This window comes from Stomoxys calcitrans, chromosome 2 (assembly GCF_963082655.1).
Source record: "Stomoxys calcitrans chromosome 2, idStoCalc2.1, whole genome shotgun sequence".
NCBI classification, from domain to species: Eukaryota; Metazoa; Arthropoda; class Insecta; order Diptera; family Muscidae; genus Stomoxys; species Stomoxys calcitrans.
The window spans coordinates 32,665,780-32,689,002 of NC_081553.1; the positions used below are offsets into that span (position 1 = coordinate 32,665,780).

A 23,223-nucleotide genomic window follows, 5' to 3' on the forward strand; every position below is an offset into this window, starting at 1 on the left:
ATTGTTCTAATTGGTCTATAACCTGGCATAGCTCCCATGAAAACCAATCCCAATATTAGCCTTCTACGATCCCTTAAACCATAAATTTATGCCTGATTTTGCAGTAATTTGGTATGTATAACTTTTTAGCAGAATACATGGTGCTGGGTCCCCAAGATTTGGCCCGGCCGAGCTTAACACATTTTTACTTGCCTTAGAGTAATCAACATCGTTGTCGAAGATGAACTAAGCCGATCTCCCAATTTTATGTTTTAGAAGATTATCCTTGGTATGCAAACTTCGGTTTGGCAGAATTGAGTTAATATTTGCTCTTACTCTCATCTCGGGGTCTGGTCAAGGGCCTCACACCTTCGTACAGTATTCTCCAATACTTTGCAATTGCAATTCTCATTGTTATATATATTTGTTTTATTGTATACTTGTACAGAATAACAGACTATGTCACATTTTGCAGTATAAAATCATTTTGCTGTAAGCTAGAGACTACATCAATTTCGCTTTATTTAAGGAACATTATTTCTTAAGAGTAAAATTTTTTCGGGGCTGTTTCCTTGAATTCTAATACTCCTGATCCAAGTCTATTGAAATAGTTGTAGGAATTGTACTCGCATCCACATCATCTTCAACAGTGGTGGATTCCTCAGCTGGTTGCGACACATTATTTATACTCGCAGTTGTGGAATAAGGACTGGACACTGAATTCACAAACAATTGATTGACGGTTAAGACTCGAACATGTTCCGGTTTCAGTTCCAAGCAGAAATCCCTTTTCAACTCCATTTCTACATGAATCACTTTAATGGGTTCGGTGAGCACGAAACCATTTTCAGACAATTTATATTTTTCAATACTCGGATGATAGATTTCCAAATAAACAAACAGAGCAGGCATTTTTACAGTAATTGAGAAACTGTAGTACATAAAGTGTGAAGTTGAGGTTTCTTCATCACAGTTATCGGGAGTGAAGCGTATCTGAAAATAATCATCTATAATGTTTCTCTTTTAGATTTTAAGTGCAACATTTCAACTTACTCTCAATTGGGGATCTGCCATGCCAGTGGCTTGATGGAAATTACTGGGGAATATATAGGTGTTTGATATGGTATGGTTATTCTTAGACAATTCAAATTTCAAAAAACTATTGTATTTTGTATACAATCCATTGAACACATCGGGTAGATTAATGTACTTTCTAAAGAATCCATTGGAGGGCTGCAGTAAAAAAAATATATTATTTGGAGTTAAGATAACAATTCAATGCACTTACCACTGTAACTTCAAAAGTCTCAGTACGCCTTGGATATAATTCAGACCATTGATAGGTGTACATGGTTATGTTATAGGCTTCAGGCTCTTCTATGTCGTCCACTAATTCTTCCTTGGTCACTGTGATATTAATGCGATCGTTATTATTGTCGATGAGAGCAATAATCGAAGTGGGGGCCATAAATTGTTTGGACCAATACCAAACTATCTGCAAAATATCAACATTAAAGTTTGAGAATAATAAGAAACAAGTAAAAGCGTGCTAAGTTCGGCCGGGCCGAATCTTATATACCCTCCACCATGGAGCGCAGTTGTCGAGTTCTTTTCCCGACATCTCTTCTTAGGCAAAAAGTGATATAAGAAAAGATTTGCTCTGCTATTAGAGCGATATCAAGATATGGTCCGGTTTGGACCACAATTAAATTATATGTTGGAGGCCTGTGTAAAATGTCAGCCAATTCGAGTAAGAATTGCGCCCTTTGGGGGCTCAAGAAGTAAAATAGAGAGATCGATTTATATGGGAGCTGTATGGGGCTGTAAACAGATTTAGACCATAATCAACACGTATGTTGATGGTCAAGAGAGGATCCATCGTACAAAATTTCAGGCAAATCGGATAATAATTGCGACTTCAAGAGGCTCAAGAAGTCAAGATCCCAGATCGGTTTACATGGCAGCTATATCAGGTTATGAACCGATTTAAACCTTATTTGACACAGTGGTTGAAAGAAAAAATAAAAAATAAAAAACGTCATGCAAAATTTCAGCCAAATCAGGTAGGAATTGCGTCCTCTAGAAGCTCATGAAGTCAAGTCCCCAAATCTGTTTATATGACAGCTATATCAGATTATGGACCGATTTGAACCATATTTAGCACAGTTGTTGGATATCATAACAAAACACGTCGTGCCAAAATTCATTCAAATCGGATAAGAATTGGGCACTCTAGAGGCTCAAGAAGTCAAGACCCAAGATCGGTTTATATGGCAGCTATATCAGATTATGAACCGATTTGAACCATACTTGGCACAGTTGTTGGACATCATAACAAAACACGTCGTGCCAAAATTCATTCAAATCGGATAAGAATTGCGCACTCTAGAGGCTCAAGAAGTCAAGACCCAAGATCGGTTTATATGGCAGCTATATCAGATTATGAACCGATTTGAACCATACTTGGCACAGTTGTTGGATGTCATAACAAAACACGTCGTGCAAAATTTCATTCCAATCGGATAAGAATTGCGCACTCTAGAGGTTCAAGAAGTCAAGACCCAAGATCGGTTTATATGGCAGCTATATCAAAACATGGACCGATATGGCCCATTTACAATACCAACCGACCTACACTAATAAGAAGTATTTGTGCAAAATTTCAAGCGGCTAGCTTTACTCCTTCGGAAGTTAGCGTGCTTTCGACAGACAGAAGGACGGACGGACGGACGGACGGACGGACGGACAGACGGACGGACATGGCTAGATCGACATAAAATTTCACGACGATCAAGAATATATATACTTTATGGGGTCTCAGACGAATATTTCGAGTAGTTACAAACAGAATGACGAAATTAGTATACCCCCCATCTTATGGTGGAGGGTATAAAAACGTCATGCAAAATTTCAGCCAAATCAGGTAGGAATTGCGTCCTCTAGAAGCTCATGAAGTCAAGTCCCCAAATCTGTTTATATGACAGCTATATCAGATTATGGACCGATTTGAACCATATTTAGCACAGTTGTTGGATATCATAACAAAACACGTCGTGCCAAAATTCATTCAAATCGGATAAGAATTGGGCACTCTAGAGGCTCAAGAAGTCAAGACCCAAGATCGGTTTATATGGCAGCTATATCAGATTATGAACCGATTTGAACCATACTTGGCACAGTTGTTGGACATCATAACAAAACACGTCGTGCCAAAATTCATTCAAATCGGATAAGAATTGCGCACTCTAGAGGCTCAAGAAGTCAAGACCCAAGATCGGTTTATATGGCAGCTATATCAGATTATGAACCGATTTCAACCATACTTGGCACAGTTGTTGGATGTCATAACAAAACACGTCGTGCAAAATTTCGTGCCAATCGGATAAGAATTGCGCACTCTAGAGGTTCAAGAAGTCAAGACCCAAGATCGGTTTATATGGCAGCTATATCAAAACATGGACCGATATGGCCCATTTACAATACCAACCGACCTACACTAATAAGAAGTATTTGTGCAAAATTTCAAGCGGCTAGCTTTACTCCTTCGGAAGTTAGCGTGCTTTCGACAGACAGACGGACGGACGGACGGACGGACGGACGGACGGACGGACGGACGGACGGACAGACGGACGGACATGGCTAGATCGACATAAAATTTCACGACGATCAAGAATACATATACTTTATGGGGTCTCAGACGAATATTTCGAGTAGTTACAAACAGAATGACGAAATTAGTATACCCCCCATCTTATGGTGGAGGGTATAAAAATTAATAATTTTTTTTTAACTTTCCTAACCTTATAATTCCCAAAGTAATCTACACTTGACCATGTGGGTGCTATCCAAACATCATTCAATTGCCAATACATGGCACCCATTGTCCTCTTATGGACACGTTCCGATCGAAATACATCGGTGGCTGTCTTCACAGCCATGGCCTGCGATACTTGACTAAGGAAAACCAATTTGTCTACATTCTCATCCCAGTCCATGGCCGGCAAGCGAAAATGTCTCGTTATCAATTTCATCATGGGCAGAGATCCCTTGGGATCATGTTGACGATGTGTGATTATCGAGTTTAATTCATCATCTTCATACAGAGTGCGATTCCATGAAGCTAGAACGGGAAGACTTTGAATGCCAAATTCTGTAATGAAGCGCGCTCGAGGATATATGTCAGGATCCCAGGCATCTTTTTCGTCTTGCCAAAAATGAACTGAAAATAATGCAAATGATATTAAAAAAATTAAAAAGGGATACAAAATTTCCAATTATATGTACTCGTATATACTATGCATTAAAAAGTAGTAACGTTGTCAAAAAACGGCAGTATAAATATTTAAAATAAGTAAACAAGTTGAAGATAAAAAATTTGAGATTACAGATTAAGTTCGTTCGGGCTTTGGATACCCACCACTGTGGATAATTATATTAACCACATCCGATGAAAAATTCATTTATGAATCCATGGGCCATGGTAGATATTTTGAAATATGGTACGATCTGGACCAAACTCTGCACGGGGATCGAGGTTCCTAAGCACTCACAGTTCTAAATTTCATATATGGATTCAAAAAAATAAGCCGGGATATCAGTCTCTTTGACAATTATATCCTGACATTATCCCATTTGGAGGCCACCTTAGCGCAGAGGTTACCATGTCCGTCCATGACGCTCAACGCCTGGGTTCAACGCCCGGGGTTCAAATCATGGCGAGAACATCGGAAAAAAATTTTCAGCGGTGGTTATCCCCTCCTGATGCTGGCGACATTTGTATGATACTTTGCCATGTAAAAATTTCTCCCCAAAGAGGTGTCGCACTGCATCACGCCATTCGGACTCGGCTATGAAAGGTCTATAGGAGGTCTTTCATCATTAAGCCAAAACTTGTATCATTGTTATGTGAGAAGTTTACCCCTGTTCCTGAATGGGCAAATTAGCATTTTCATTGTCCAATCAGCACCATATTCGGGAAGGATGTATGGGCCTTATTGTGCACAATTACAGCAAAATTAATTACAGGTAATTAATGCATCAACTGTTATGGACGCTATATCCTAATATGGTCCGATCTGAGCCATACTCTGTACGGGCGTCGAAAGGCTCAAAATAGTGAAAAACAAGTAAAAAGGCATTATGTTGGGCCGTGCTGAACTTTGGATACCTACCACCTCGGGTATATATGTAAAGCCCCTTTCGTCACAATCCGATGAAAATTGGATAACCTATGCACCCAAATTCGGCACGGACATTGAGTGGTCTTATAAATATAAGTCACTGTTGAATTTTGTATTTCATAGCTACGAAAGACGTAGCTATGCCAAATTTTAGCTCAATATCGCAATTTTTGATGCCTTAGAGTGATTACAACAGACGGACGGACATCGTTATCAAATTATCAAGTAAAAAGACATTAAGTTAGTCCGGGCCGAACTTTGTACCAAATTTATGGGTTACAAATTTACCTTTTATGTGCCTAAGGACAGCTATATCCAAAAGGAACGATCTTAACCATATTGAACACGAATATCGAAAAGCCTGACTGACAAATTTCAGCCAAATTAAGTTATAAGCGGGCTTTTATTGTCCCAGGAAATTAAATCGGGAGATCGGTATATATGGCAGCTATATCCCAATCTGGATAGATCTAGGCCATATTGAACAGGATGCCAAGAGGCCTTACATGACTTACAGTCCCAAATTTTAGCGAAACCGAACAAATGGTCGGTCTATATGGCAGCTATATCTTAATCTGTACCGATCTGGGCCGTATTAAACAAGGATGTCAAGGGGCTTAACACGAAATCGGATAAAAATGTGACATCAATGGCAAAGGAGCTTACATTGAATCGCTGTACCAAATTTCAGCGAAATCGGTTAATACATGTGGCTTAAATGTGCCTAAGACCTTAAATCGGCAGATCGGTATATATGGGGGCTATATCAAGATATTGTCCGATATGGGCCATCTTCGACCTTTAAAGGAATCTGTGCATAGTTTCAGCTCAATATCTCTATTTTTAAAGACTGTAGAGAGATTTCAACAGACAGACGGACTGGGCTCAAGTAGCAAAATTTAGGAGATCGGTTTATATGGGAGCTGTATCGAGCTATAGATCGATGTTGAAGGTCATGGAAGAAGGCGTTGTACAAAATTTCTGCCAAATCGGATGAGAACTGCTCCCTATAGAGGCTCAAGTAGTCAAGATTCCAGATCGGTTTATATGGCAGCTTTATCAGGTTATGTATTGTTGGAAGTCATAACAAAACGCGTCATGCTAAATGTCGGATGAGAATTGCGCCCTCCAGCGGCTCAAGAAGTCAAGATCCATGATCGGTTTATATAGCAGCTATACCAGGTTATAAACCGATTTGAATCGTACTCAGCACAGTTGTTGGAAGTGACACCAAAACACCACATTCAAAATTAAAGCCAAATCGGATATAAATTGCACCCTCTAAAAGCTGAAGAAGTCAAAACCCCAGATCGGGTCTTGACAGCTATATCAAAACATTGACCGTTAGGCCCATTTACAATCCCAATCCACCTACACTAATTGGAAGTAATTGTGTAAAATTTCAAGGGGCTAGCTTTACTCATTCGAAAGTTTGCGTGCTTTCGACAGACAGACGGACGGGCGGACAGACGAACATGTCTAGATCGACTTAAAATTTCATTTCGATCAAGAATATATATACTTTACTAGCAGAACCGGGCCCGCTCCGCTGTGCCTTCTATAACTCTCTAATATCTTTATAGGGTGGGGACACTTCGCTCTGAATGCGGATATCGAATTCGTGCCATTGTAGCCTATGACGCTGAACGCGTTCGAATCCTGGCGAGAACATCGGACAAAACGGTGTTTATCCCCTCTTAATGTCGGCGACATTAGCGAGGAACAATGCCATGCACGGTTCTTTGTGGTAATATTCTTCCTTAGGGTAATGTTCTCATTAGGGGAGGGATGGCACCTCAGACATTTCGACTCAAATATGGATATCAAATTCGTGGTGCACTTCCAAATCCGTTTAATTTGAGCCCCATATTGCCATGGCCGGTAAATATGAACCGATTGGAGGGTGTTTGGGTTTGGGGAGACTACCGGCACTTTGCGCTGAAATTAAATATCAAATTCGTTCTTTATTCCCAACGGAAATGAAGTTCAGTTTAGGGGGTGCTTTAGTGCGTAACCCCAAAAAAAAACACGGGGCTCCAAAATTGGATATCAAATTCATTTTCTACCCTCAAATACCTTTCATTTGAGTCCCATATTGTCATAAAGGGTCAAATAACCCATTTGACGTATATTTAGGAGAAAAAGCGCCACCTAGACTTGAACGCAAATGTAAATGTCATATTCGTAATCTACTCCTTAATACCTTTCATTTGAGTCAAATATAGCCATGATTGGCTAATATGCCCATTTGGGGGTATTTGAGGTTGGGCGACCTCCCATTACTTGGACCTAATGTTTTATGCCTAATACTTTTCATTTGAGTTCCTCATTGACATTAACTTCAAACATATCTCTTCGGCCGGGCCGAATCTTGGGAACCAACCATCATGGATTCTGCTGAAAATTTATACAAACTAAATATAGCTGAAGAGCATTATTTATTCTACATACAAAACTCTGTCAAACCAGCAAAAATTAAAGCATCTAGGAACCGCACAAGGATGATCAAAAGACAGCTTTTCATGGGAGCTATATCAAATTATGTACTAATTTAGATCGTATTTGGCACAGTTATTGGAAGTCGTAACCGAACACCGCATGCAAAATTTCTGGCAAATCGGACAAAAATTGCGGCTTATAAGGACTCAAGAAGTCAAATCGAGAGATCAGTTTATATCGGAGCTATATCAGGTTAAAGACCGATTTGGATCGTACTAGGCAAAGTTTTTAAAAGTCATAACAGAATACTACATATAAATTCCAGCCAAATCGGACAAAAATTCCGGCTTCCAAGGGCTCACTAAGTAAATCGGAAGATCGTTTTATATGGGAGCTACATCCAAATCTGATCCGATATAGCCCATTTGCAATCCCCAACGACCTACATCAATAGTAAGTATCTGTGCGAAATTTCAAGCGGCTGGCTTTACGCGACCGCTACCGTGATTTCGACAGACGGTGGGACGGACATGGCTAAATCGACTCCGAATGCCATGACGATCAAAAATATATATAATTTATGGGGTCTTAATTCCATATTTCGAGGTGTAACAAACAGAATGACTACATTAGTATTTCACCATCCTATGGTGGTGTGTATAAAAATGAAACCTAAAATAATAAATCCGCTTTATATGGGATTCAGACCCTAAAACGGGAGATAGGTCTGTAAAGCAACCATGTCCGATCTTTGCCGTAATCGGTACGGATCTAATACTCACTCAATGTTCAAAATTTAAGTGAGGTTCTGAATTGGCAGATAGGTTTTTATGACAGCTATATCTTAATTTGGTCATATGTGTACCATATTCGGTTGGGACATTGAGAGGCCAAGTACAACTCACATTTCCAAATTTCAGCGAGCTCGGGTAATAAAGGAGGCTTTTGAGAGCATAAGGCCCAGATTGGGTTGAAAAACTAGTTTGAAATTTCAGCATAATCGGATAATGAATGCTCCTTTTATGAGCTCAATAACCTAAATCGAGAGATCGGTCTATGGCAGCTGTCTCGAAGTATGATCTGATATAGACCCATACTTGAAATGGATGTTGAAGGGTCTAAATTGCAAATGTCAGCAAAATTTAGTAAAATGGGCCTTTTGTGTGACATCGATCTATATACCAACCATATATGCCATATTTAGAGAGAATATGATTCGATCAAAACCATATTCAGTACGGATGTAGACGAACCTGGTGATCCTCACTGTTAAAAATTTCAGCGAAATCGGGAAATAAACGTGATTTGAATACCTTTATATAAGGCAGCTACATCTAAAAATTATCCCATCTAGATCATACTTCAATTCAAAAGATATACAACCATTTTGTTATGCTTGCCTTAAAAATAGCAAATCCTTACCATCACCATAATTGGGGTTTTGTGGTTCCGTTGATAAATCCTTTTTACTCTCCTCCACTCCCATAGAAGGGGTGGATATCATTGGACCCGCTCGCGGATTAAAATCTTTGCGAGATATAACATTCAGCTCATGCCGTATAATACCCATAAATAAATTGCGATATTCTTCCTCCAGCCTAGTGGAATCATCTCCAAGTTCGGTTTTATTTTTGGTCAAATACAATTCAATTTCATCATTGGTCACAATCATGGCCAAGCTGGGATGGAAGGCCAAACGTTTGGCATTTTGATAGACCTCCAGGCGAATGGATCTGAAAAACAGATGAAAATATACTGACAACAGTTAGCCTCATTTATTTGATCTCTCATACTCACTCTACAAAGTCTGTCAAAGTCATGGGATATGTTGCTCCTGAAAAGGCCATTTCCTGCCACACCAATAGCCCATAGTAGTCAGTTAGATTGTAAAAGGTATCTGATTCGTATAGACCACCTCCCCAAACGCGAATCATATTCAAATGGGATTCTTTGGCTGATTTGATGATGTGTTCCAATTTTGATTCTTTGTATGATTGCTCTGGCAGGATATGAGATGGAACATAGCTGGCTCCTTTTATAAAGATGGGATGATCGTTGACTTTGAAATAAAAACTGCGACCAAAATCTAAGCAAAGATTTCAGAAAAATACGATATATAACCAAATTCATTGTTTTCCCTATTTATATCGCAATAATGATAAAAAAACGACGTTTTACCGTCTACATCTTCTTCCAGTTCTATGGTGCGAAATCCTATGTTTATTGTCTTCTGAGATCGAGTTTTTGACTTGAGAGCTGGTCCATTTATATCTAACCAACATTGGGCCCTAAAGTACAGAGGATACAACTTTTGCTCACCATAACCATTTGGCCACCACATTTGTACCTTCCCCTGCAAAGAAATAAGCAATAGTAAGTAGTGTAAAAAAAAAAAAACAGGAAAGAAAGCAGTCGTGAATTTTGTACTTACCTGTGGTATGTTTATTTGAAACTCAATTTGAGGGGAATTATATAAAATCAATCTTTTCTTCAACTCATAAGGAGCATCTAAGAGTTCTCTAAAAAAAACATATAGTAAAAGTAAACAATATGTGTGATTTAAATGAATGAAAATTTTTATACCCACCACCGAAGGATGGGGGTATATTCATTTTGTCATTCCGTTTGCAATACATCGAAATATCCATTTCCGACCCTATAAAGTATATATAATCTTGATCAGCGTAAAAATCTAAGACGATCTAGACATGTCCGTCCGTCTGTCTGTTGAAATCACGCTACAGTCTTTAAAAATAGAGTTATTGTGCTGAAATTTTGCACAGATTCTTTTTTTGTCCATAAGCAGGTTAAATTCGAAGATGGGCTACATCGGACTATATCTTGATATAGCCCCCATATAGACCGATCCGCCGATTTAGGGTCTTAGGCCCATAAAAGCCACATTTATTATCTGATTTTGATGAAATTTCGCACAGTGAGTTGTGTTAGGTCCTTTAAAATTCCTAGTCAATTTGGCCCAGATTGGTCCAGATTTGGATATAGCTGCCTTATAGACCGATCCTCCGATTTATGGTTTTATGCCCATAAAAGCCACATTTATTATCCGATTTTGCTGAAATTTGGGACAGTGAGTTGCGTTGAGCCCTTCGACGTCCTTCGTCAATTTGGCCTAGATCGGTCCAAATTTGGATATGGCTGCCATATAGACCGATCCTCCGATTTATGTTCTTAGGACCATAAAAGCCACATTTATTATCCGATTTTGCTGAAATTTGGGACAGTGAGTTGCGTTGAGCCCTTCGACATTCTTCGTCAATTTGGCTCAGATCGGTTCAAATTTGGATATAGCTGCCATATAGACCTATCCTCCGATTTATGCTCTTAGGCCCATAAAAGCCACATTTATAATCCGATTTTGCTGAAATTTGGGACAATGAGTTGCCTTAGGCCCTTCGACATCTTTTTTCTATTTGGCCCTGATCGGTTCAGATTTGGATATAGCTGCCATATAAACCGACCTCTCGATTTAAGGTTTTGGGCCATAAAAAGCGCATTTATTGTCCGATGTCGCCGAAATTTGGGACAATGAGTTGTGTTGGGCCCTTCGATATTTGTCTTCAATTTGGCTCAGATCGGTCCAGATTTGGATATAGCTGTCATATAGACCGATCTCTCGGTTGAACAATGACTTGTACTTATAAGCATTTGGTCTAAATCGGATGATATCTATGGAGCTGCTATGGGACAAAAGGTATGCATTTTTCACTGACGAAATGTGGTTCACATATATACCTGAATTGGTGGGTATCCAAAGTTCGGCCCGGCCGAACTTAACGCCTTCTTACTTGTTTTTCTTATACAATTAAATCAAATGTTTGCCTATTAGGGCGAAGATCTTTGAATTTCATAATTTTTTATTTATTGTATTTCTCTTTCGAGACGAGCTCAATGATCGGAGATTTTTCTTTGCAAATGGAAAAGTAAAGCCAGTGATAGCAACACACACCAACCACAATAGGATGTGTTTGCAAAGAAAAATCTCCGATCATTGGACTCGTCCCGAAAGAGAAATACAATAAATAAAAAATTATGAAATTCAAAGATCTTCGCCCTAATAGGCAAACAATTTTTAAATGAAAAATTTCGGCATAGCCCGGCCGGGATTTGAGCAACGGCGAGTGCCATTATCTAGCATTTAAATCCATCAATACAACTTCCCACAGATGCACAGTTTCATGTGTATACCATGTGAGTAGTGTAATTTGTGTAGACAAAAAAATTTGCACAACACAAACACACATTCATTAGGAAAAGTACAGCTTATAGACTGGGTGGTCGAGCGTGGTTAATGTGGTATTTATATCATAGAGGCGTTTTCGCAATAAATTCGGTATGAATCCAACATACCAACGTACAGCCCTTGAAGCCTTCACACCTAATGTGGCTAATGAGTTATTCTAAACCAAAACACGAAACGCGTCCCATTGTGGTTGGTGTGTGTTGCGAACTCTGGCTTTTCTTTTCCATTTGCAAAGAAATATCTCCGAACGAAAGAAGAGTAACAAACAAAAAATTGGGAAATTTAATAATCTTCGCCCTAACAGGTAAAAAACTAAAAATCTAATTTAGATTTTTAGAACTTTTCAATCAAAATGCTAAATATTCAAACATAATTAATGACACAGTACCGCTAAACAGACTGGAATAAAGGTGGAACATCAATAGAGCAATATCCCAGAAATATTACCATGTTTTTTGCAACACTTCAAAATATTTATGATTCTTAAATTTTACTCAGTTTACTATCACAGAGTACTAATCCTTTGGTCGAACTCAGAATAGGTTTCCAAGATCCACGCTCTTCTGTCCATATTTTTCTGTTTTCATATTTCTCTCCTCTTCTGCGGTTATTCCTCTTCAAAGTGGGTTACATTTGGAAGATTTTTGAAGATTCGCCACCATAAGATGGGGGTGTACTAATCTAGTCATTCCGTTTGTAACACCTTGAAATATTCATCTTAGACCCCATAAGGTAGATTTATATTCTAGACGTTCTGAGTCGAGACGATCCGTCCGGCGAAATCCCGATAGCGGTCGAACACGTAAGCTAGCCGCTTAAATTTTGCACAGATACTTAATATGAGTGTAGGTCGTTGGGGATTGCAAATGTGCCATATCGGTTCTGATTTTGATATACCTCAGATATAAACCGATCTCCCGATTTGACTTCTTGAAACCCTGGAAGCCGCAATTTTTGCCCGATTTGGCTGCAAATTTTTATACCCACCACCGAAGGATGGGGGTATATTCATTTTGTCATTCCGTTTGCAACACATCGAAATATCCATTTCCGACCCTATAAAGTATATATATACTTGATCAGCGTAAAAATCTAACACGATCTAGACATGTCCGTCTGTCTGTTGAAATCACGCTATAGTCTTCAAAAATAGAGATTTGCATAGAGTATTTTTTGTCCATAAGCTGGTCAAGTTCGAAGATGAGCTATATCGGACTATACCTTGATCTTAGGACCATAAAAGCCACATTTGTTATCCGATTTTGCTGAAATTTCGGACAATGAGTTGTGTTAGACCCTTCGACACCCTTCGTCAATTTGGTCCAGATTTGGATATAACTGCCACATAGACCGATCCTCAGATTTAGGATCTTAGTCCCATAAAAGCCACATTTATTATCCGATTTTGCTGAAATTTGGAACAGTGAGTTGTGTTAGGTCCTTCGACATCCTCCGTCAATTTCGGAGGAGATTTGGATATAGCTGCCATATAGACCGATCCTCAGATTTAGGATCTTAGGCCCATAAAAGCCACATTTATTTCCCGATGTTGCTGAAATTTGGGACAGTGAGTTATGTTAGGCTCCTCGTCATCCTTAGTCAATTTGGTCCAGATCGGCCTAGATTTGGATATAGCTGCCATATAGACCGATCTCTAGATTTAAGGGTTTTTGCCCATAAAAGACACATTTATTATTCGATGTCGCCGAAATTTGGGACAGTGAGTTATATTTGGCCCTTCGACATCCTTCGTCAATATTTCACAGATAGGTCCAGATTTGAATAAGCTGTCATATAGACCGTTCCTCCGATTGAGGGTCTTAGGCCCATACAAGGCGCATTTATTGTCCGATGTCGCCGAAATTTAGGACATTGAGTTAGGTTAAATCCCTTGACATAGTTCTACATTATGGCACAGATCGGTCAAGATTTGGATATAGCTACGATATAGACCGATCTCTCGGTTTTAGGTTTTGGGGCCAGAAAAAGCGCATATATTGTCCGATGTCGCCGCAATTTGGGACAGGGAGTTGTGTTGGGCCCTTCAACATCCTTTTTCAATTTCACTCAGATTGATCAAGATTTGGATATAGCTGCCATATAGACCGATATCTCGATTTAAAGTCTTGGTCGCAAAAAAGGCGCATTGACTTGTACTTATTAGTATTTGGTCCAAATCGGATCATATTTCGATATAACTACTATGGGACAAAAGGTATGCAAATTTCACTGGATTTTGATGAAAAGTGCTTTACATATACAGGGTGGCTGATGAATATTGCTACAATGATGAATATTGCTACATTTTTTTTTCGGTGTATGGAATACATTTTTCTTTTATTCATGTTAAATTAAATTATTAAATTAATTATTAAATTATTATTAATTAAATTAATTAATTAATTAATTAAATTAATTATTAAATTATTATTATTAAATAGAAAAAAAGTTATTACATTTTTTTTTGGTAGCGGCTTTCATCAGCCACCCTGTATACCCAAGGTGGTGGGTATACAAAGTTCGGCCCGGCCGAACTTAACACCTTTTTACTTGTTGCAAATAGTTTTCTGTTATGATTTTCAACATCTGTGCTTAGTAGCTCCCATATAAACCGATTTCCCGATTTGACTTCTTGAGCCCCTGAAAGCCGTAATTTTCGTCCAATTTGGCTGTGTCGTTCTGCTGTGATTTCCAACAACAGTGCCAAGTGCTGCCAATATCGGTGTATAACCTGATATATCTTCTATATAAACCGGTCTGTCGATTTGAATTTGTGAACCCTTACAAGCCGCAACTTTTGTCCGATTTGGCTGAAATTGAGCACGTAGTGTTTTGTAATGACTTTTAACAACTGTGCCAAGTACGCTTCAAATTGGTCTATAACCTGATATAACTTCCAAATAAACGGATCTCCCTTGAGCCCTTGGAAGCCGCAATTTCTTCCGATTTGGCTAAAATTTTGCATGTGGTGTTCTGTTACGACTTCCAAATACTGTGCCAAGTACGGTCCAAATAAGTCTATAACCTGATATAGCTCCCAAGTAAACCAGTCCCCCGTTTATCCTTGTTCTGTTCCTAGAAGCTATAATTTTTGCTGGTTTTGCTGGTAAAAGCGTGCTAATTTCGGCCGGGACGAATCTTATATACCCTCCACCATGGATAGCATTTGTCGAGCTCTTGTCACGGTATTTCTTTTTAAGTAAACAAAGGATAAAAGAATTGCCATGTTATTGGAACAGTATCAAGTTATGGTTCATTTCGGACCATAATTGAATTGAATATTGGAGACCATGGCAGAAGTCATTTGGTAAAATTTCCCCCAAATCTAGTAAGAATTGCGCACTTTAAGGGCTGAAGAAGCAAAATAGGAAGATCGGTTTATAGGGGAGCTGTATTAGGCTATAAACCGGTTCATGCCATATTCGACACGTATATTAAAGGTCATGAAAGAAGCCGTTGTACAAAATTTCAGCCAAATCGGCTAATACTTCCGCCCTTTAGAGGCTCAAGAAGTCAAGATCCCATGTCGGTTTATATGGCAGCTACATCAGGTTATGGACCGATTTGAAATATTCTTAACACAGTTGTTGATAGTCGTAAATAAACACCTCATGCAAAATTTCAGCCAAATCGGATAATAATTGCGTCCTCTAGTGCCTCAAGAAGTCAAGGCTCCAGATCGGTTTATATGGCAGCTATATCAGGTTATGGACTGATTTCGACCATACTCAGTACAGTTGTTGAAAGTTATAAATAAACACCTCATGCAAAATTTCAACCAAACCGGATAATAATTGCGTCCTCTAGTGCCTCAAGAAGTCAAGGCTCCAGATCGGTTTATATGGCAGCTATATAAGGTTATGGACCGATTTGAACCATTCTTAATTCAGTTGTTGGAAGTCATAAATAAACACTTCATGCAATATATCAGCCAAATCGGATAGGAATTGCTTCCTGTAGAGGCTATAGATGTCAAGACCCCAGATCGGTTTATATGACAGCTATATAAGGTTATGGACCGATTTGAACTATTCTTAACACAATTGTTGAAAGTCATAACAAAACACTTCATGCAACATTTGAGCCAAATCGGATAGGAATTGCTCCCTGTAGAAGCTTAAGATGTCAAGACCCGAGATCGGTTTATATGGCAGCTATATCAGATTATGGACCGATTAGAACTATTCTTAACACAGTTGTTGGAAGTCGTAACAAAACATGTCGTGCAAAATTTCAGCCAAATCGGGTAGGAATTGCGCACTCTACAAGCTCAAGAAGTCAAGACCCCAGATAGGTTTACATGACAGCTATATCAGGTTATGGACCGATTTCAACCATATTCAGCACAGTTGTTAGAAGTCATAATAAAACACCTCGTGCAAAATTTCAGCCAAATTGGATACAAATTGTGCACTCGGCTCAAGAATTCAAGATCCTAGATAGGTTTATATGGCAGCTATATCAAAACGTGGACTGATTTAGCCCATTTACAATCCCAACCGAACTACACTAATAAGAAATATTTGTGGAAATTTTCTAGCCACTAGCTTTACTCCTTCGAAAATTAGCGTGCTTTCGACAGACAGACGGAGGGACAGGCGGAGGTACGGACGGACGGACGTGGCTAGTTCGACTTAAAATGTCATGACGATCAAGATTATATTGGGTTGCCCAAAAGTAATTGCGGATTTTTTAAAAGAAAGTAAATGCATTTTTAATAAAACTCAGAATGCACCTTAATCAAATATACTTTTTTTACACTTTTTTTCTAAAGCAAGCTAAAAGTAACAGCTGATAACTGACAGAAGAAAGAATGCAATTACAGAGTCACAAGCTGTGAAAAAATTGTCAACGCCGACTTTATGAAAAATCCGAAATTATTTTTTGGGCAATCCAATATATAATTTATGGGGTCTTAGACGAATATTTCGAGGAGTTACAAACAGATTGACGAAATTAGTATAGCCCCATAGGTGGAGGGTATAAAAACGTCTAATGTTATATTCCCCAAGTAAGAATTTTATAAGCTAATGATTAGCGGGCTTGTCTTTCAAAAGAAGCCTATTCTAAACCATTTGATATAATGGCTTACAATAATGATCACAGAGTCACTTTCAGTGTTTTGTGTGTTACACTACTCACGCTGCTATAAACGTTAGTTCGCCATAGAAATTCTGCCGCACTCCCGTGCTGAGAAATACTCGAATATCCAAAGTCCAATGAGTATCATTGCGTCGTATGGCCACATCGACGTCTCTCATAATGGCCACCTCGTAGTACTCCAACTCTACAGGTTTCCAGATGCCCATAGAGAGCGCTGCCAGATTCCAATCGCCTCCGAAACTCATCTGCATTTTTCTCAACATATTGCGATAACATTCACCATTCTCCCTTACATGAGGACAATGAGGCGGAGCTGATTTATTTTGAGAAATCAAATACTCTGCTCTTTCTCTGGCCACCACAAGAGGAGATTTGATTTCAACTTCCAACTCATTATCCACTTGCATTTGCGATGATATATCGTAGGAATAACGTATGAACATATTATCAGTATTGCCTAATAGACGATTGTTCAGGCGTATGGTGGCCACGGTGTCTATGCCATGGAAGGTAAGATTGACCTTGGTGTTTTTGTCAGGACTGCCTGAAAGAAAGATTTCTTATTATACTAAGGGCATAAAGAAAACTAGGCTTCATATCAATTACCGCTAAATTTTGTGGAAAAGGTCCAAGTCTCATTTGCTATCCATCGCAAAGCTTCGTCATTTTTCGAGTCCAGTATATCGCCAAAACGGCTTTTTAAAGCTGTATACACTCCAGTGGGAGCCTTAAGGTTACTCACAATTATCGCTAAAACGAATGCAATAAATTAGAAATCTCATGCCAACTATTTAATCAGTTTTATAACCAATTTAGCAACTTATAAATAGATTTTGGTTTATTTTATTATATTTTTTTTTTTTGCCCCTCAAACTGTTTGTTAGAATTTATGACACATAAACAAAACATACAGCTAACACAAATAAAACATATCGACAAAAAAAGTAATAACAAGTAAGAGCGTGCCATGTTCGGCCGGGCCGAATCTTATATACCCTCCACCATGAATCGCATTTGTCGAGTTCTATGCGCAGCATCTCTTTTTAGGCAAACAAAGAATATTGAATAAGAATATGCTATTGTGTAATATTTCAGTCCATTCAGATGAGAATTGCGCCTTGCAGGGGCTCAAGAAGCAAAATCGGGAGATCGGTTTATATGGGAGCTGTATTAAGCTATTGATCGATTCAGACCATATTCGACACGTATGTTAAGGGTCATGAGAGAAACCGCTGTTCAAAATTTCTTCCAAATCGCATGAAAAGCGCCCTCTAGAGGCTCAAGAAGTCAAGATCACAGATCGGTTTATATGGCAGCTATATCAGGTTATGTACCGATTTACACCATACTTAATACAGATATTGGAAGTCATAACAAAAGACTTTATGCAAAATTTTAGCCAAATCGGATGAGAATTGCACGCTCTAATGGCTCAAGAAGTCAAGATCCAAAATCGGTTTGTATGACAGCTGTATCAGGTTATGAACCGATTTGAATCATACTTAATACAGTTATTGGAAAAGATACCAAAACACTTCGTACTAAATTTCAATAAAATCGGACAAAAAATGCGCCCTCTAGAGGCTCAAGAAGTCAAGATCCAAGATCGGCTTATATGGCAGCTATATCAAAACAAGGACCGATTTAAACCATACTTAGCGCAGTTGTTTGGAGTGATACCAAAAGAACACGTGCAAAATTTCAGTCAAATTGAACTAGAATTGCGCGCTCTAGAGGCTCATGAAGTCAAGACCCAAGATCGGTTTATATGGCAGCTGTATCAGTTTATGAACCGATTTGAATCATACTTAACACAGTTATTGGAAAATATACCAAAACACTTCGTACTAAATTTCAGTAAAATCGGACAAAAATTGCGCTCTCTAGAGGCTCAAGAAGTCAAGACCCAAGATCGGTTTATATGGCAGCTATATCAAAACATGGACCGATTTAAACCATACTTAGCGCTGATGTTGGGAGAACATGTGCAAAATTTCAGTCAAATCGAACTAGAATTGCGCCCTCTAGAGGCTCAAGAATCGGTTTATATGGCAGCTTTTTCAGGTTATGAACCGATTGGAACCACACTTGGAAGCCATAGCGAAACACGTCGCAAAATTTCATTCCAATCGGATAAGAATTGCGCCCTCTAGAGGCTCAAGAAGTCAAGACCCAAGATCGGTTTATATGGCATCACTATCAAAACATGGACCGATATGGCCCATTTACAGTCCCAACTGATCTACACTAATAAAAAATATTTGTTCAAAATTTCAAGCGGCTAGTTTAACTCCTTCGAAAGATAGCGTGCTTTCGACGGACGGACGGTCAAGTGACCCCAATCTGACTGAAACCCCATCAAGTATATATATACTTTTGTGGGGTCTCAGATGCATATTTCGAGGTGATACAAACAGAATGACGAAATTAGTATACCCCCGTTCTATGATGGAGGGTGTAAAAACGCGTTAAGTTCTGCCGGGTCGAACTTTGCATACCCACCACTATGAATATTTCATTGCAACTTTCTATTAAATCCATATCCAACTAAGGAGCTAATTGGATTGGTTTCGGAATAAACAAGGAGCGATATCGTATTATAAAATCAGCTTTATATATCTTAACGTGATCTATATTCGGGTCGATTCACTCGGGTCTTAGTGCAACTCACTATTCCAAATTTTACTGAAATCGGTTAGTAACGGTGATTTTTTTATATCCACCACCATAAGATGGGGGTATACTAATCTAGACATTCCATTTGTAATACCTCGAAATATTGATCTAGGACCCAATTAGGTATATATGTTCTTGATCGTCTAGAAATTCTGATTCGAATTAGCCATGTCCGTCCGTCCGTAATTCACTATAGCGATCGAACGCGTAGAGCTAGACGCATGAAATTTTGCACAGATACATAATATCGATATAGGTCTGAATGTTAGGGATTGAAAATCGATCATATCGGTTCCGATTTGGATATAGCTCCCATATAAACCGATCTCCCGATTTGACTTCATGAGCCCATGAAAGCCACAATTTTTGTCTGATATGTTTGAAATTTTGCACATAGTGTTCTGCAAACACTGTGCCAAATTGGTCAAGAACCTGATATAGCTCTCATATAAACTGATCTTCCGATTTGACTTCTTAAGCCCTAACATGCCGCAATTTTTGTTCGATTTGGCTGAAATTTCGCACATATGACTCCCAACAATGGAGCCAAGTACGGTTCAAATCGGTCAAGAACCTAGTATAGCTCCCATATAATCGGTCAAGAACCTGATATAGCTCTCATATCAACTGATATCCCGACTTAAGCCAACATGCCGCAATCTTCATCCGATTTGGCAGAAATTTCGCACATAGTATTCTGTTATGACTCCCATCAATAAAGCCAAGTACGGTCCAAATCGGTCAAGAACCTGGTATAGCTTCCATATAAACCGATCTCCCGTTTTGACTTGCTGAGTCCCCGGAAACCGCAATTTTCGTCCGATTTGGCTGAAATTTTACACAAAGTGTTCTATTTTGACCTCCAACAACAGTGCCAAGTACGGTTTAAATCGGTCAAGAACCTGGTATAGCTCCCATATAATCTGTCAAGAACATGATATAGCTCTCATAGAAACCGATCTCCCGATTTTACTTCTTGGGGCCCTGGATGCCGCAATTTTCATCCGATTTGGCTGTAATTTTATATATGACTCCCAATAATGGAGCCAAATACGGTCCAAATCGGTCAAGAACCTGATATAGCTCCCATATAATCGGTCAAGAACCTGATATAGCTCTCATAGAAACCGATCTCCCGATTTAACTTCTTGGGGCCCTGGAAGCCGCAATTTTCATTCGATTTGGCTGAAATTTTATATATGACTCCCAATAATGGAGCCAAGTACGGTCCAAATCGGTCAAGAACCTGATATAGCTCCCATATAAATCGATCACCCCATTCGACTTCTTGAGTCCATACAAGCCGCGATTTTTATGATTAAGACTCAACAACGGCGCCAAGTACGGTCCGTCCGTCCGTCTGTCGTAAGCACGCTAATTTTCGAAGGAGTAAAGCTAGGCGCTTGAAATTTTGCACAAATACTTCTCATCAGTATAGGTCAGTTGGGATTGAAAATGGGCCATATCGGTCCATGTTTTGATATAGATGCCATATAAGCCGATCTTGGTTGGTGGCTTCTTGAGCTTCTAGAGGGCGCAATTTTTATCCGATTTGGCTGAAATTTTTGCATATCCAACAACTGTGCCTAGTATGATTTAAATCAGTCCATAGCCTGATATAGCTGCCATATAAACCGATACTGGGTCTTGACTTCTTGAGCTTCTAGAGGGCGCAATTCTTATCGGATTTGGCTTAAATTTTGCATGAGGTGTTTTGTTAAAACTTCCAACAACTGTGCCAAGTATGGTCTAAATCAGTTCAAAGCCTGATATAGCTGCCACATAAACCGATCTCCTAATTAAACTTTTGAGCTTCTTGAGGGCGCAATTCTTATCCGATTTGGCTGAAATTTTGCATAAGGAAATCCGTTATGACTTTCAACATCTGAGATAAGTATGGATTAAATCAGTCCATATCCTGATACAGCTGCCATATAAACCGATCTCCCAATTTGACTTTCTGAGCCTCTAGGAGGCGCAATTATTACTCGATTTGTCTGAAATTTTGGAAGTGATATTTTTGTATGACTTGTACAAGTACGGTCCGTATTGGTCAATAACTTGATATAGCTCATATATATATTTGAATAAGTACTTCAAAGAACTTGACAAATGCGAACCATGGTGGAGGGTATATAGGATTCGGTCCGGCCGAACTTAGCACACTTTAACTTGTTGAAGGCTATAGCTTGATTACAACTGACGAACGGACGGGCAGACACACGGATATCGATAAGTTTTCTTAGAATTTCACGACAATCAGGAATATATATATATTTTGTAGGCTTGTTCAATAAACATTTTCAACCCAGAGTTTTGCAAACGGAATGACTAAATGAATATACTCCCTGTGCCAAGGTGATGGGTAAAAAACGGGTGTATAATGAAAAACAAACAAAAAATGTGGGAAGTAGCAGCCAGTTAGGTGTTATCTTATCTTGAGACAAAAAACAGAAACCATCACAATTGGTATTAAACACTCGCAATTGGCATTGATTAGATACTCGCATTGTGTTTACCTTGTGTGCAGTATCACAACACAAAAATCTTTCAGACTGCGATGACAAATGAGTCAGGGAATTGTTTCAACTGAGATGAATATAGGTCGAGTATTTGACACCCTCATGGGTTAAGGAAAGTTACGAATTCCAACAGTTCGCAAGCAGGCGTCATTGACACTTATTTGAATAGACAAATGAAATATATGACTAGGAGGCAAGGGATCTTTCCGATCGGATACCTGAAACGGCACTTGAGGTCGGGTGCGAGACACTGTTGCCAGCGGCAGCTGTCTTGGATTGACGAAACCCTAGTATTGCCATCTGGAGGATTATGTTACACGGATGGCTCAAAGCTAGAGGACAGAGTGGGCCTGGGGGTCTACATCGAGAGCCCAGGGACTGAGATATATTTTATACTGAAGATATGATCCAGACGATCACGAAATGCTTGGGTTGGTGGGGAGCTAAAAATGTGTTAACATCTTTACGGACAGTAAACTGGCTATAAGGGCAATAACTACCAGGACGGTAAGGTCACGAACAGTCTTGGAGTGTACGAAGGAGGCTAGCTCCTTCTCTGAGGATGGCACGATCCGTATCGTTGGTTGTCCGTCATAGCAGATCGTGTCATCCTCCGCAATAGCGGAGTAAGGGGAAATGAAAAAGCAGATGAATTAACAGTGATGGCCAGAGGACCACCGTCTATTAAATTGGTTAGCCCGAAACCTTTTGGGTTGAAGCAGTCCGAGTTAAGAGCATGGACTATGAAAGCCCACGCTCTGTGGAATAGCGAAACAGTCGTTAGGATGACGAAAATCCTTTGAAAAAATTCGGATTGTGGGAAGACAAGGCCATTACTGAAAGGAAGTTAGCAGGAGCTCAGTAAAGCTTTCGGTATCATAACAGGGCACGTAGGACTACGAGCTCATTTATGCGAAATCGGTGCGGCAAGTGACAGAATGTGTAGGCATGTGAGGAAGATGATGATAGATTGGAGCATTTCCCATGTAATTGCCCGGCTTACGTGGCTAAAGGCCACTGGTACTTAGGTGGGGAAATAACACCAGATATAAACCAGCTAAGG

At 39.3% G+C, this 23,223-nt stretch overlaps 1 protein-coding gene across 1 annotated transcript in view; it reads right to left on the reverse strand.

The window, feature by feature from the left end:
* Positions 1–384: 384 nt before the first annotated feature.
* The window catches only part of LOC106095720 (beta-mannosidase), a 28,342-nt gene continuing 5,503 nt past the window's right edge, over positions 385–23,223 (reverse strand). The window contains exons 2-11 of the mRNA XM_013263020.2: positions 17,569–17,712; positions 17,002–17,506; positions 10,030–10,117; positions 9,777–9,951; positions 9,396–9,684; positions 9,021–9,331; positions 3,780–4,198; positions 1,268–1,474; positions 1,033–1,212; positions 385–972 (exon numbers count right to left, since the gene is read on the reverse strand). Of these exons, the coding sequence (XP_013118474.2) occupies positions 559–972; positions 1,033–1,212; positions 1,268–1,474; positions 3,780–4,198; positions 9,021–9,331; positions 9,396–9,684; positions 9,777–9,951; positions 10,030–10,117; positions 17,002–17,506; positions 17,569–17,712 (2,732 nt within the window). The 3' untranslated portion in view covers positions 385–558. The remainder of the gene's footprint in view (positions 973–1,032; positions 1,213–1,267; positions 1,475–3,779; positions 4,199–9,020; positions 9,332–9,395; positions 9,685–9,776; positions 9,952–10,029; positions 10,118–17,001; positions 17,507–17,568; positions 17,713–23,223) is intronic.